This window comes from Chrysemys picta, chromosome 2 (assembly GCF_011386835.1).
Source record: "Chrysemys picta bellii isolate R12L10 chromosome 2, ASM1138683v2, whole genome shotgun sequence".
Classification (NCBI taxonomy): Eukaryota; Metazoa; Chordata; order Testudines; family Emydidae; genus Chrysemys; species Chrysemys picta.
Window position 1 is genome coordinate 251,215,189 of NC_088792.1, and position 12,868 is coordinate 251,228,056.

At 39.5% G+C, this 12,868-nt stretch overlaps 1 protein-coding gene across 7 annotated transcripts in view; it reads right to left on the minus strand.

Annotated features, from left to right (window-relative positions):
* The window catches only part of STK3 (serine/threonine kinase 3), a 298,853-nt gene that overhangs the window by 92,573 nt on the left and 193,412 nt on the right, over nt 1–12,868 (minus strand). For all 7 annotated transcript variants that reach the window (XM_065582173.1, XM_065582171.1, XM_065582172.1 and 4 more), the window contains one exon: nt 297–466. In XM_065582173.1, the coding sequence (XP_065438245.1) occupies nt 297–466 (170 nt within the window). The remainder of the gene's footprint in view (nt 1–296; nt 467–12,868) is intronic.

Sequence of the window (12,868 nt, forward strand, 5' to 3'; positions counted from 1 at the left end):
TGATACAAAATAGAAAAGCGCCAAGAATACATTTACTGAAAGGAATTTTTTTTAATGTTTTCCCTCCAACCTACCACTCTCTTTTAGAAGTCATGTTCTGTGTTAGACAAATGTGTTAGTATAACAGTTAGAAAATGACTTTACTATTAAATATTTGGAAGGAATCCTTGAAAGATGACTTATTTTGTTTGCACTACTAGAAAGCTATAGAAAGGATTAATTCATTTTAGCATACATAAAATAAACAGTATGCAAGGAAGTAAACATTAGAAAAGTAACACTGTAAATGTACTTACAAAATCAAAATCTCCATCTTGAGGGACTTTCCAGTTATCAGGATATTTGGATATGTGGTAGGGTTCAGGCATATTCTGATTACAGTTTTCATGGCTTTTATTCTTGGAATCTTGTTTATCAAAGTAGTCCATGAAAGAAGGTCTTTGTACTTGCGGTGAAGTAGCATTTCCTTAGTTGAAAGGAAAGGAAAAGTTAAAACTGTCTGAAGATGGAAGATTTATGCCCTACAAAATAAGCTATGTTTATGAATTTATTGGACTAACTTTACAGTGATTCATGTAATGTCTATTTAATGTTATACAAACTCAAATATCAGTATGTACTAAAAAAATAATACAAAGTTGTAGCAGTTTAATTAAAGATGTGATTTTTAAACTGAATTAGCAAAACTGGTGCACAGATGGTGTATAGACGACAAATAAATGACTTCACCGGCAGTTGAGAGTACTCCGTATATAACAGGATCATAGCCTTACAGAGCAGATGGCTAGATAATGCCATATAAATTATGGCATGACCTGCCACTCTATCATTCTTTTCATAAAAGAATTATGTCTGAAATATGTTGCCATTTGTGGGACGTCAAAAGAGTTCACCCATTGAATAGGACAGTTCATCTATTACACAGAAAAAACACTATATTGGCTCTATGTAACTCTCCCCCCAGAGGCTACATCCAGAATAAAAGAATACTATGAATCATAAAATGCTGTACTCAAATTATATAAATATTATAAATATACAAATCTACCAGTACAATACAAAACATAATGACAATAATTAAGCAATTTGCAAACACCTACAAGATAATAAGGTGATAAGTAACAGTCAGCATGGATTTGTGAAAAACAAATTGTGTCAAACCAACCTAATAGCTTTCTTTGACAAGGTAACAAGCCTTGTGGAAGTGGGGTAGCAGTAGATGTAGTATACTTTGACTTTAGTAAGGCTTTTGATACCGTCTTGCATGACCTTCTCATAAACAAACTAGGGAAATAGAACCTAGATGGAGCTACTCTAAGGTGGGTGCAAACATAATTCTGGGATGCATTAGCAGGAGTGTCGTAAACACTCTTCCATGTTACTCGGTGCTGATTAAGCCTCAACTGGAATATTGTGTCCAATTCTGGGCACCACATTTCAAGAAAGACAAATTGGAGAAAGTCCAGAGAAGAGCAACAAAAATGATTAAAGGTCTAGAAAGCATGACCTATGAGGGAAGTCTGAAAAAAAAATGGGTTTGTTTAGTCTGGAGAAGAGAAGACTGAGAGGGGACATAATAGTTTTCAAGTACATTAGAAGTTGTTACAAGGAGAGAGAGAAAAATTATTCTCGTTAACCTCTGAGGAAAGGACAAGAAGTAATGGGCGTAAATAGCAGCAAGGGCGGTTTAGGTTGGCCATTACGAAAAACTTCCTAAATCTCAGGGTAGTTAAGTACTAGAATAAATTCCCTAAAAAGGTTGTGGAATGTCTGTCATTGGAGATTTTTAAGAGCAAGTTAGACAAACACCTGTCATGGATGGTAGATAATCCTTAGTGCTGCCTTGAGTGCAGGGGACTGAACTAGAAGACCTCTCAAGGTCCCTTCCAGTCCTAACGATTCTCTGATTCTATGACAAGCACAAGTAATCTATGTGAAATTAAAAACAAGAATGCTAGACAAAACTACTTTTTTATTATAAGCATTAAAAGCAAACTAAGAAAAAACATAGATTGGGTAGAATTATCCTGTTTTAAAGAGAGAATAAACTACAGCTAGGGCGGAGGATGAGGAGAATGTTGCAAACATCTTTTTAGGCATATGTATAATGTATGAGTGTGTGGGCTTTCTGATCTGCTGGGAAAAGAAATTTCAGCAAGCAAACCTAGACTGTGGTACACCGTAGTATATTTAAGAATTGTAAAACAACTACAATGTGTATGCTTGCACTTTATTTAATTTAAGGAGGGGTTTGGGGGTTTTTTTTGGTCTCAGTTCCTGTAAAGTAACCAGGCACAAAAGCGTGATATATTCAAAGGATGCCATTAATTTTACCTAAAGAAGCCCACAGACATACAAAAAACAACTTTTATTAACTATTTTTCCTTTAAGGGTTTGGAGGAAGCAGAGCAGTACAGGGTAGACTGATTAAAATCAAAGTTGTTTAAATCACCAATTTTAATCATGATTTAAATCAGTGAGCAGTTGTTTAAATAATCAATTTTAATCATCTTTTCTATTTTCATGTTTTATTTATTTTCTTAAAGAAAGATTTATTTTCATTGATAACCACTAAAACATGTTGATTTACAACTAAATTGAGTCTTTATACTAAACATAGTACTATTTTTTACTAAGCAGGAAGATACACTCTATCTAGATACATTTGTTTAAACAGTAGCATAGCTTAATTTACATTTATTGAGATTCTTAATTTTTACCATTCTTATGTTAGAAAACGGTAAATGATGCATTTCTAATTTACTAGATGAACTTTTTAACTGTGATTTATGTCAAGCTCTATTTAGATGGAAATTAAAATGCAATTAAAAATGCACAAAATTAGCATTTATTTATTTTATTTAAATTAAATAAAACTACCTTAAATGTGCTGGATACATAAGACAAAAAAAAAATCAAAAAGTTTATCAAAACATGTTTTGCATTAAAAGTAACTGATTTTTTAAGCAAAGGAAGCATTATTTTAAGGTAGTGAATTGAACTTATTGTTCCTAGTCATCACGTCCTTCAAGATTTTAGAATTAATAGATCTCTTCCTCTCACAACTAGTTTACTTTCCTGCTTTTTCAGCTGCCAACTGGTTTCTTAACTTTGAATGAACTAGTCATTGAACTGACATAGTTCAATAAATTGTAATGAAGAAAATATTCTCTCTGGACCTGCAGAAGAGACTGGTTTAGGACTTAAACAAACTCTGGGGTCCAGGAACTTAACCATTGACTTCCTCAAGCTCTGTGGTCTGATTTTTCTTTAAAACGTTAGAAGCAAACATATATTGCTTAATACAATTTTTGTGTTTAATTTACATGATTTTAACACATTATTATATGTTTAGGCCTTAACATATGTTATCAATTTCAAATTTAATTTTAAATTGTTTTTTTAAATAAACCAATATTTAATTTAAATTTTAAAAAATCAATGTCCCCCCCAAAAAACAAAACAATTGATTTTTATCCACCCTGGAGCAGGACTGGAGAGTGCAAGTAGCCTGGTTAATATTTTCTGAGTAGCCCACAAAATCAGCCTCCCCTCAGTTAGCCAGAATCACAGGTATATGAAAAAAAAACACAATCAAATATAATTTGGTATTAGACTTCCTATAAATTTAATAAAATAAACTTATTCATTTTTCCCCCCTTTCTACTTTTATTCATCCAACTTTTTCTTTCTAAGGTACATTGGTGAATCTTTTCCTCTGTCTTTCTGGGTTTTGCTTGTTTGGCTTTCCCCATTCACTATAATTTTACTGCAATATTAGTAGTTGATCTTGTTTCTTTTCACTCACTAACCTTTATTTCTGAATTGTGTTTTCTCCCTACTGCCTCATCTTCATTCAGCTATTCTCTCCTCCATGCCCTCTCTACATCTTTCTTTTCTAGTAAGCTTTTCCTCTGAGTTTCTCATTCTTTCAACTGTTTTCTTTTTTTTAATATCAGCTTCCCCATTCCCCAGAGCCTGCTCACTTAACTCTTCCACTCCTCTCTATCCACGGTGCTTCCTCCATTTATTCTGCGACGTTTTCACATAAATGTATGCATGTTTCCACACTTTACCCAAGTCTCCCCTCAGCTATTGCCCCAGTTCCCTTTGTAAGCCCAGGCAGTTGCTGCCTCTATTCATCTTCTCTTAAACAAGGACAACCACACACACATGCACCAATGAGCCAAATTCAAGGCTGATCCAATGTCTCTGCTTCAGGTCCTGTTTCTACTTCCTCCCCTAAGGCCTGATTCAACTCCAATTGAATTCAATGTAATTTGGATCAGGTTCCTGGCTCCCTGCAGTCAGAGCTGGAGAGAAGGAAAGCAGAGAAATGGATACTGAGAGCAGAGAGAGAGAGCGAGGAAGCCATGATCCAGTAGAAGACAGTAATAGCATGGCTCCTGGTGGAAGGAGGCCAAGGTGCTGGGAGGAAAAAGAATACCTATTTTAAAAAAAAATCTTTATGATCCCCCACCAGTTTTTATATTCTATAGTTTGTGGCCAAAAAGTCACTCGGGTGTTAGCATTAAAGAGGCAGACGCAGGCCTACAGTATTGCATCATCTAACAATTAATTATTTTTCTTCCTGCTCTGCTTACTGTACTTATGCTTCATGCATAAGACATAATTATGTTCAGGAAAAATAACAGTTTATCTCTGACAGACACCATGTCACATCATAATACCCCACTGCAGGTAGAATAGTCTCCTTCCCCCCTCGTTCATAACAAACAAGCTCACTCTATATTTTCCCTGAGCCACTCTTGAAGATTTCAGAGCTACATAAAAATGTCTATTAAAAACATGTCAGGAGACTGAAAACATCTGTAACCCTAGGAAAAACTAAAGGGAACGGTATCCTTGCCATTAAATGCAAATTAAGGAAAGTGGTCAGCAGGATTAGAGTTGAAGCTTCTCAAAGATGAACAAATCACATTTAATTTGCACTCTGAATCATCTTTTTGGGGGAGTTGGAATGGGAATTGTAGAACAACTGTGAAGTGTTCAATTTACTTAAGGAAACTTAAAAAGAGGAATTTAAAACTCTCTTATCTCTGACTAAATACACTCCCTGGTGCATGACTGGGGCTCCTTAGCATTATGATAATGACTATAATAAAAACAATGACAACAAAAACTAAGCAGTTATAATCACCCCACTTAAAGAAAACAAGAGCTGCTTGTATCCACCACAATACACGAAAACTCTAAAGTAATACTCTCACAACTATGAAAGGATGGATTTTCTAAAATTCTCTCATATCAAATAAAAATAGTGTGAAATTAAGATTTTCTCTATAGTTAAAAATAATGAACATGACAGAGTCCTTATGATGCTTGGCTAGCTTAACCTGTACAAATTTAGTTAATAATTCACAATGTGGTTAACATTTTAAAGAAACAAATCCACAGAGCTAGACGTGTACCCAGAAACCTCCTGCTACAAGACAGGCCCAAAAAAGAAACCAGCAGAACTCCACTGGCCATCACCTACAGCCTCAGCTTAAACCTCTCCAACGCATCATCAGTGATCTACAACCCATCCTGGACAATGATCCCTCACTTTCACAGACCTTGGGAGGCAGGCCAGTCCTCGCCCACAGACAACCCGCCAACCTTAAGCATATTCTCACCAGCAACCACACACCGCAGCATAACAACTCTAACTCAGGAACCAACCCATGCAACAAACCTCAATGCCAACTCTGCCCACATATCTACACCAGCAACACCATCACAGGACCTAACCAGATCAGCTACAACATCACCGGCTCATTCACCTGCATGTCCACCAATGTTATATATGCCATCACGTGCCAGCAACGCCCCTCTGCTATGTACATTGGCCAAACTGGACAGTCACTACGTAAAAGGATAAATGGACACAAGTCAGATATCAGGAATGGCAATATACAAAAACCTGTAGGAGAACACTTCAACCTTCCTGGCCACACAATAGCAGATGTAAAGGTAGCCATCTTACAGCAAAAAAATTTCAGGACCAGACTCCAAAGAGAAACTGCTGAGCTCCAGTTCATTTGCAAATTTGACACCATCAGATCAGGATTAAACAAAGACTGTGAATGGCTATCCAACTACAGAAGCAGTTTCTCCTCCCTTGGTGTTCACACCTCAACTGCTAGCAGAGTACCTCACCCTCCCTGATTGAACTAACCTTGTTATCTCCATACTGATTTATACCTGCCTCTGGAAATTTCCATTACTTGCATCTGAAGAAGTGAGGTTCTTACCCACGAAAGCTTATGCTCCCAATACTTCTGTTAGTCTTAAAGGTGCCACAGGACCCTCTGTTGCATGTTAAAGAACTGTTACATATCCCACAGTAACTGTGGTTCGTTGAATTGCTGTAGTCAGAGTGGACCTCATGTAGGTCTGTTTGTGGATCTGGCATGCAAGCTTGGAATCTTTTGAATAGCAATGTCCTTCGGGAATGTGCATGCAACCTGTGCCACCTTGTACAAGGGCATAAGGAGTGGAGTGGCCTCAAACTTGCTTTAGTTTCTTTGCAATTCAAAGTCCTTGGTAGCTGACGACTCCAAAAGCAGTGAGGGGATAAGAGGTCATGCCTAAAGCTGTGCAAATAACTGATTTTTCCGTTCGCTGGCAAACCAAAAAAAAAAAAAAATTAAAATTGGGATTTTTTGGCAAACCAAAAACATTGAAAACAATTAGTTTCAGGCTGAACAAAACAATTTGTTTCATTTTTGACTTTTTTTTACCCTTTTAAAAAATGAAATCTAAGTAGATTTTGAAACGAAAAGTCATTTTTGAATTGAAAAGATTTCACTTTTTTTTTAAATTATTGGGGTCTTTACGGCTGAAACAATTTGGTGAATTCAATGCAAATTTGCAACCTTTCCATTGACCCACATCTGCATTTTTCAGCGAAAAATGTTTCATTCAAAATATTTCACCCAGGTCTATATGTGGCATCCACACTGACAACATGTCAAAGAACCACAATTACCATAGCGTGACTAATCATTCTTTCTTCTTTGACTATGCATCCATATGTATCCTTATACTGTAGATACTCTTTACACAAGGTGTATTCTCTTCAGAATGATGGGGATGAGGAATATCAACTGCATCAGTTGAATAGAGATAAGAGTATCATTTCCCCAAATTTGGCATCTGATCTAGCAATTAAGTTCAGTGAATGATCCTTGCCAAATCTGAGGGTGGCTGCTCCACGGAATAGCCTTGCAGAAACGAGCAGATTAAGGAGACAGGCTGATGGTCCACTTGGGCTCTATTGGAGTGGGCCTTAAGAGTCAGTGGGAGAAGTACATCACTGATAGCACACTGAGAGACAATGTGTTATTTATTCTGAAAGTTTTTGTGATGAAATGACCTGATCTTTGGCGTGGCCAGCCAAGAAAAATTGAAATAAGGACATTCTGAAAGATTTGTTCCCACTGATGGTCTTTCAAAGAGCACTGGATGTATCCAAGGCCTGGAGTTTTTTTTTTCCCCCTTGTGTGGAAAATTGGCTTTGGAAAGAACACAATTAAAATCAGAAACCACATAGGGGCTGAATTTTGCACAAGGTTTCAGTACTATCTTGTCTTTCTGAAACAAGGTATGCAGGGGTTCCCAAGTATCTAAAGCTCACTCACTCATCTGACCAAGGTGATGGGCCATCAGAAAGACTCTTTTGAGAGTAAGAACACTCAGAGGGAATCAAAAGGCTCCATAAATTTTAGAAGGATGATGTTGTGGTCCCGTGCTGAAGTAGGATTTCTAACCAGTGGGAAAGCATGCAGGAGGTCCTTGGGAATTTACATATCACTGGATGAAAGAAGTCTGGAAAAAACTGTATTCGGTGGATGATAGACTTTGCTGCCTGATGGACCTTGATTAAACTAATGGAAGTCCAGAGTGTTGCTTGTGGACAGTTTTCTGCTCTATAGTAGGATTTTCTGAATATGTGAGGGGCGGTTACTTTCCATGGTGTCCAACCAACCAAAATCCAGGTTTTCCGGTGCAGTGACTTCAGGTTTGGATGAAATACTTCCCTTAGTTCCTGTGATAACATATCTGAGTGGTCCAGGAACCTGATTGATGGTCGCATAGACATTTGTAACAGGTTAGTCAACCAAAAGTGCCTCAGCCAATTGGAGCACCGAGGATGAGTATAGCTTGGTCTCCTCAGGCCTTGGCAATCATGCTGGGGGCTAGAGGAATTGGTGGAAAGCCTTAAAGGAATCTCTGGTTCCTTTGCAGTGCGAAAGCATCCGGCAAGGATCCAGAGTTCATGCCTCTTCTGGAATAGTAATTTGGACACTTGGTGTTGTCCTTGGTGAAAAACAAGTCTGTCACCAGGTTCCTCCACTGGTGGAATACTGACTTGCTGATGGATTTTTGCAGGGCCCATTGATTGGTCACCAATTGTCTGCTTAAGAAGTCTGCCAAGTCATTGCTAGCACCTGGAAGGTGTAGGATAATTGGGATTACACCATGAAGGTAGCACCAACTCCATAACTTGACTGTCTATAGAGTGGGGAAAACTGGGTGTCCCTTTGCTTATTTATGCAGTGCATCACCAATGTACTGTCTGTCAACAGCTGCACTTCTGAGTGTGGCCATGAGCTCTAAGACATTTTGCACACTTTCATGTCCTCTGGGAACCACGTCCCTTGTATTTGAAGGTGATATAGTTAATTGGGCTTCCCAACCCATCCCAGATGTGTCTGTGTCTAATGCCTTGGAGAGTGACAGGGTCACAAATGGCACCCCGTTTTAGACATTATCAGGATCCAGCTATGAGGTCAGCTCTGTGAGGACATGAGATGAAAGTAAGACAGTCTTGCTCATTTTTACATGCAAGGCAAATCCAGACTGATATAGCTGGGTGAGATATCACTGTATTAAGTAGCATTTTGTCTTGAGGTGAGCAAGCCCTCACTGTCATGGATTCTATCCTGGCCCCTATGAACTCTATTGTCTGTGATAGTGTGGCAGGTGGGGATGTTCCGTAGCTCCCCCTGCCAAGTGTGGCATAAGTTCATAAGTTTTGGCTGCCTGCTCACCGCAGGGTCACCCATGCCATGAACTTGGTGTCAATCTCTACACAGTTAAAAAAACCCTCCGAATTTGTCTTTCTGTGTCTTTAAATAAACAAAGAGAACTTCAAAGGTGCACTTAGTAGCAGCATTTGAAGACAAGGCCTTGATCTAGCCCTGGAGTTCTGGACTAGCACTGAGAAGCTCCTCTTCTGTCTCAGTCTCATCCAGCACTGCCGCTGAGAGGAACCAGGGAAGCATTCTTAACTGGGCTGTAAAGATTGGTCAGTGTCTCCTCCTGGCCCATCTAGGCTTCTGGAGGACTGTCTTGTTGGGAGCCCAGCCTGAGCAGGGTGCATCAGCATGCCAATTCCTCCAGCAAGGAGACCACAAGGCCTGATAGACACCATCACAGACTGGGGAGAGAGGGAAGAAGGGAGAGGAGTTCACCAGAAGGCCCAGCTGGGCTAACAGAGAAAGAGCACAGTTGATGCTTGTCAGAGTATCTTATATGATCTGCCTCTGATCAGCCAGTTGTCTAGATATGGATAGATGTAGGTGCCCTTTTCCCTTGGTTGTACCACCACTATGGCTAGACATTTTGTAAAGACTCTGCCCTGGAGAGCCTAAAGGTCAGTAGCTTTTTCTGGTAATGGTTTTGTCCCACTGTAACTCTCAGGTACTTCCTGTGGAACAGGTGGAAACCTGGAAGTACACATCCTGCACAAACAAGCCACAAACCAGTCCTGAGTCTGAAGCAAAGGAATGACGGAGCCAAGTGTTACCACACTGAATCTGAGGTGGTGTATGTATTTGTTCGGTCTCCTCAGGTCTAGGATAGAATGAAGACTCCTTTTCTTCTTCAGAATAAGGAAATATCATGAATAGAAGCCTCTTCCCTTTTATTCCTGAGGAACCTCTTCTACAGCTCTCAAACAAAGCAATGAGACTGCTTCTTTTTCTAATAGGATCTCATGAGAATGGTACCTGAAGGAGGATGGGAAAGGGGGAGATAGGTAGGGGGCAACGAAAGGAACTGACGAGGGTAGTGACAATGTCCAGCACCCATTTGTTGGCTGTAATGTGTGAACACACCCAATGAAAGGGGCAAGGTGATTTCAAAAAGCTGGCTCTGAGATAGTCTTGGCATGACTCTTGACCTCCGTCCTCCCAAAACCAAACCTGCTGCCTCTGGGAGACAGCCTGGTGTATGAAGGAGGAAGATGACAGGTGTCTCCTAGTGTAGCAAGGTCACTCTTTGGGTGAGTGATTCAGCTGGGAAAAAGACGGCATCCTCTATCTTTGAGGGGGTTAGTACCGAAGGAGCTAATGGTACAGTGCTAGAGGGCAAATACCCAAGGAGATGTCTCATCTCTGGGATTGGACGTGACATTCACAGATTGCTCCAGAGGCGTAACTTAAGCCTCATGTTACTCCATTTTGGGGTTCAGGACAATAAGGAGCAGTAGATGGAGCATGTGTCAGGAATATGCCCTTCACCAAGGCAAAAAAGATCTCTTCTATGCCTGTCAATTAAGGACATACGACTATCACAGTAAGGACATGGTTTAAACTCTGTGGGACTAAAGTCTGCAAACGCCAGCAGTTTGCATGAAGCACCTCATCCCATTATATAGGGGGGCGGGTGAAGGTGTCCCCCTTTGTTTTTCTTCCTTTTTTTTTTAAATGTCCTCTGAAAAAGTTTCAATGAGAAATTTCAAAAGAAGAGAGATTTTGTCACAAACATTTGAGTTTCAAGCTCAAAAAACAGAAGGGGGATGGGGACAGATTCAACTACTATCTCCATCCAGACAATTTACAGATCTACGTTTCTGCTCCAGACCTGTGTTTCTTTCTTTCCAATTTAAAATCTTGCTTGTCTCTCTGACATCTTCTAATGGATGTCTAGCCATCAGCTCAAGCTAACATGGCTAAAATGGAGCTCTTAAACTTCCCCCCAACATGCTGCCCCTCACACTTGGGAGGTACCGCCCAGAAACATCCATCCTCTTTTTGTCTTCTGTTTGAACAGCATCTAGTACAATGGGGTTGTGGTCCATGACTAGGTCTCCTAGGTGCTCAGTAACACAAATAATAATAAATAACACCATCACCGCATTACAGTTGGTGCCTTCTCACTGTCATGGGTGATAAGAGGGAACTGGGGGAGGGTCAAGACTGCTCCACCCGTTATGCCTTCCATTACAGCCATTACACCGTAGCACAAGGAGGCACATAATGATGGACTCTGCTATTCACAGGTTTATGAGCTCAGATGCATGAGGCAAATATACATCTACGTGGGATCCACCATGACACATATTCAAGAACCTATAAAACTACAAGCATCATATGTAAGGAAAATATGAATTATTGTGTATAGTTAAATAATTAAGTATACTTAAAAGAAAGAAAATTATATCCCCCATAACAGATAGCTGTAAGAGTTTAACTCTTCTAAAGTACACCGCTACCTCGATATAACATGACCCGATATAACACGAATTTGGATATAACGCGGTAAAGCAGTGCTCCGGGGGGGCAGGGCTGGGCACTCCGGCGGATCAAAGCAAGTTCAATATAACGCGGTTTCACCTATAATGCGGTAAGATTTTTTTGGCTCCCGAGGACAGCGTTATATCGAGGTAGAGGTGTAGTTGTAAATATGTTATCTTAAAAAGAAATTTGTGAGAAATTTGTTCTGAATACTGAATTTAAGTACTGTTTTGTGAATGAATTTGGCACTTGGATTCTTTCAGGGATGTGAACAGTCCAAAATACTATATCAGACATATAACTTTTAATTTACTTTACATAAACTCTGCACTTAAATATCATTAAATAATATAGTTTATCAACATCACTTTGACACTGCCACTTTACAAAATCTTTATTGTCCTCTTTTCAGTTTTTAAAATTCTAAGTCCAGCATGAATTAGTGTATTTGTCCTTGGTTTCCTTTGAAAGAAGCATAATCATATGTTCCCCTTCTTCCTACACAATAGAAGGGAACAGAACACAATGTCTGGCAGCTTTACAAAAGCTATGCAACCTTGGGAAGCTATAAAAAGCAACAGAGGGTCCTGTGGCACCTTTGAGACTAACAGAAGTACTGGGAGCATAAGCTTTCGTGGGTAAGAACCTCGCTTCTTCAGATGTCTTGCATCTGAAGAAGTGAGGTTCTTACCCACGAAAGCTTATGCTCCCAGTACTTCTGTTAGTCTCAAAGGTGCCACAGGACCCTCTGTTGCTTTTTACAGATTCAGACTAACACGGCTACCCCTCTGATACTTGGGAAGCTATGTTCCCTTTCTCTCGGTTTTACACTGGAAAGGCAGTATATGTCCTGTAGTTCTTTTCTTCTTCCCTGTTTCAATATTTCTCCTTGAAATAGTGCTGCAAGCAAATAACCAATGAATGATTCCAGTTATCTGGATACAATATGCATATAATATCACATGAGCACTCTCATATAAATTATTTATTTTAAATGGAAGCTAACATTCTTTATTGAATTTTGTATTTTAATAAAACACTTAGTAAACACAATTCTATACACCTTTAGCTTAAGCACAATGATTCTGCTGGCTGCCGCTTCCCGCAGCTCCCATTGGCTGGGAACAGTGAACTGTGGCAACTGGGAGCTGCGGGTGGCCGTGCCTGTGGACAGTCAATGTAAACAAACTGTCTCATGGCCTACCAGCGGATTACCCTGACAGGCTGTGTGCAAGCCACAGGCTGCCATTGTTCTAGGTCCTCAATGACAGTTCCTCTGTCTAAATCTTGCTGATTCTTTCTCCATAACATCTCTAAGATACAGCCTTTCCTATCCATTC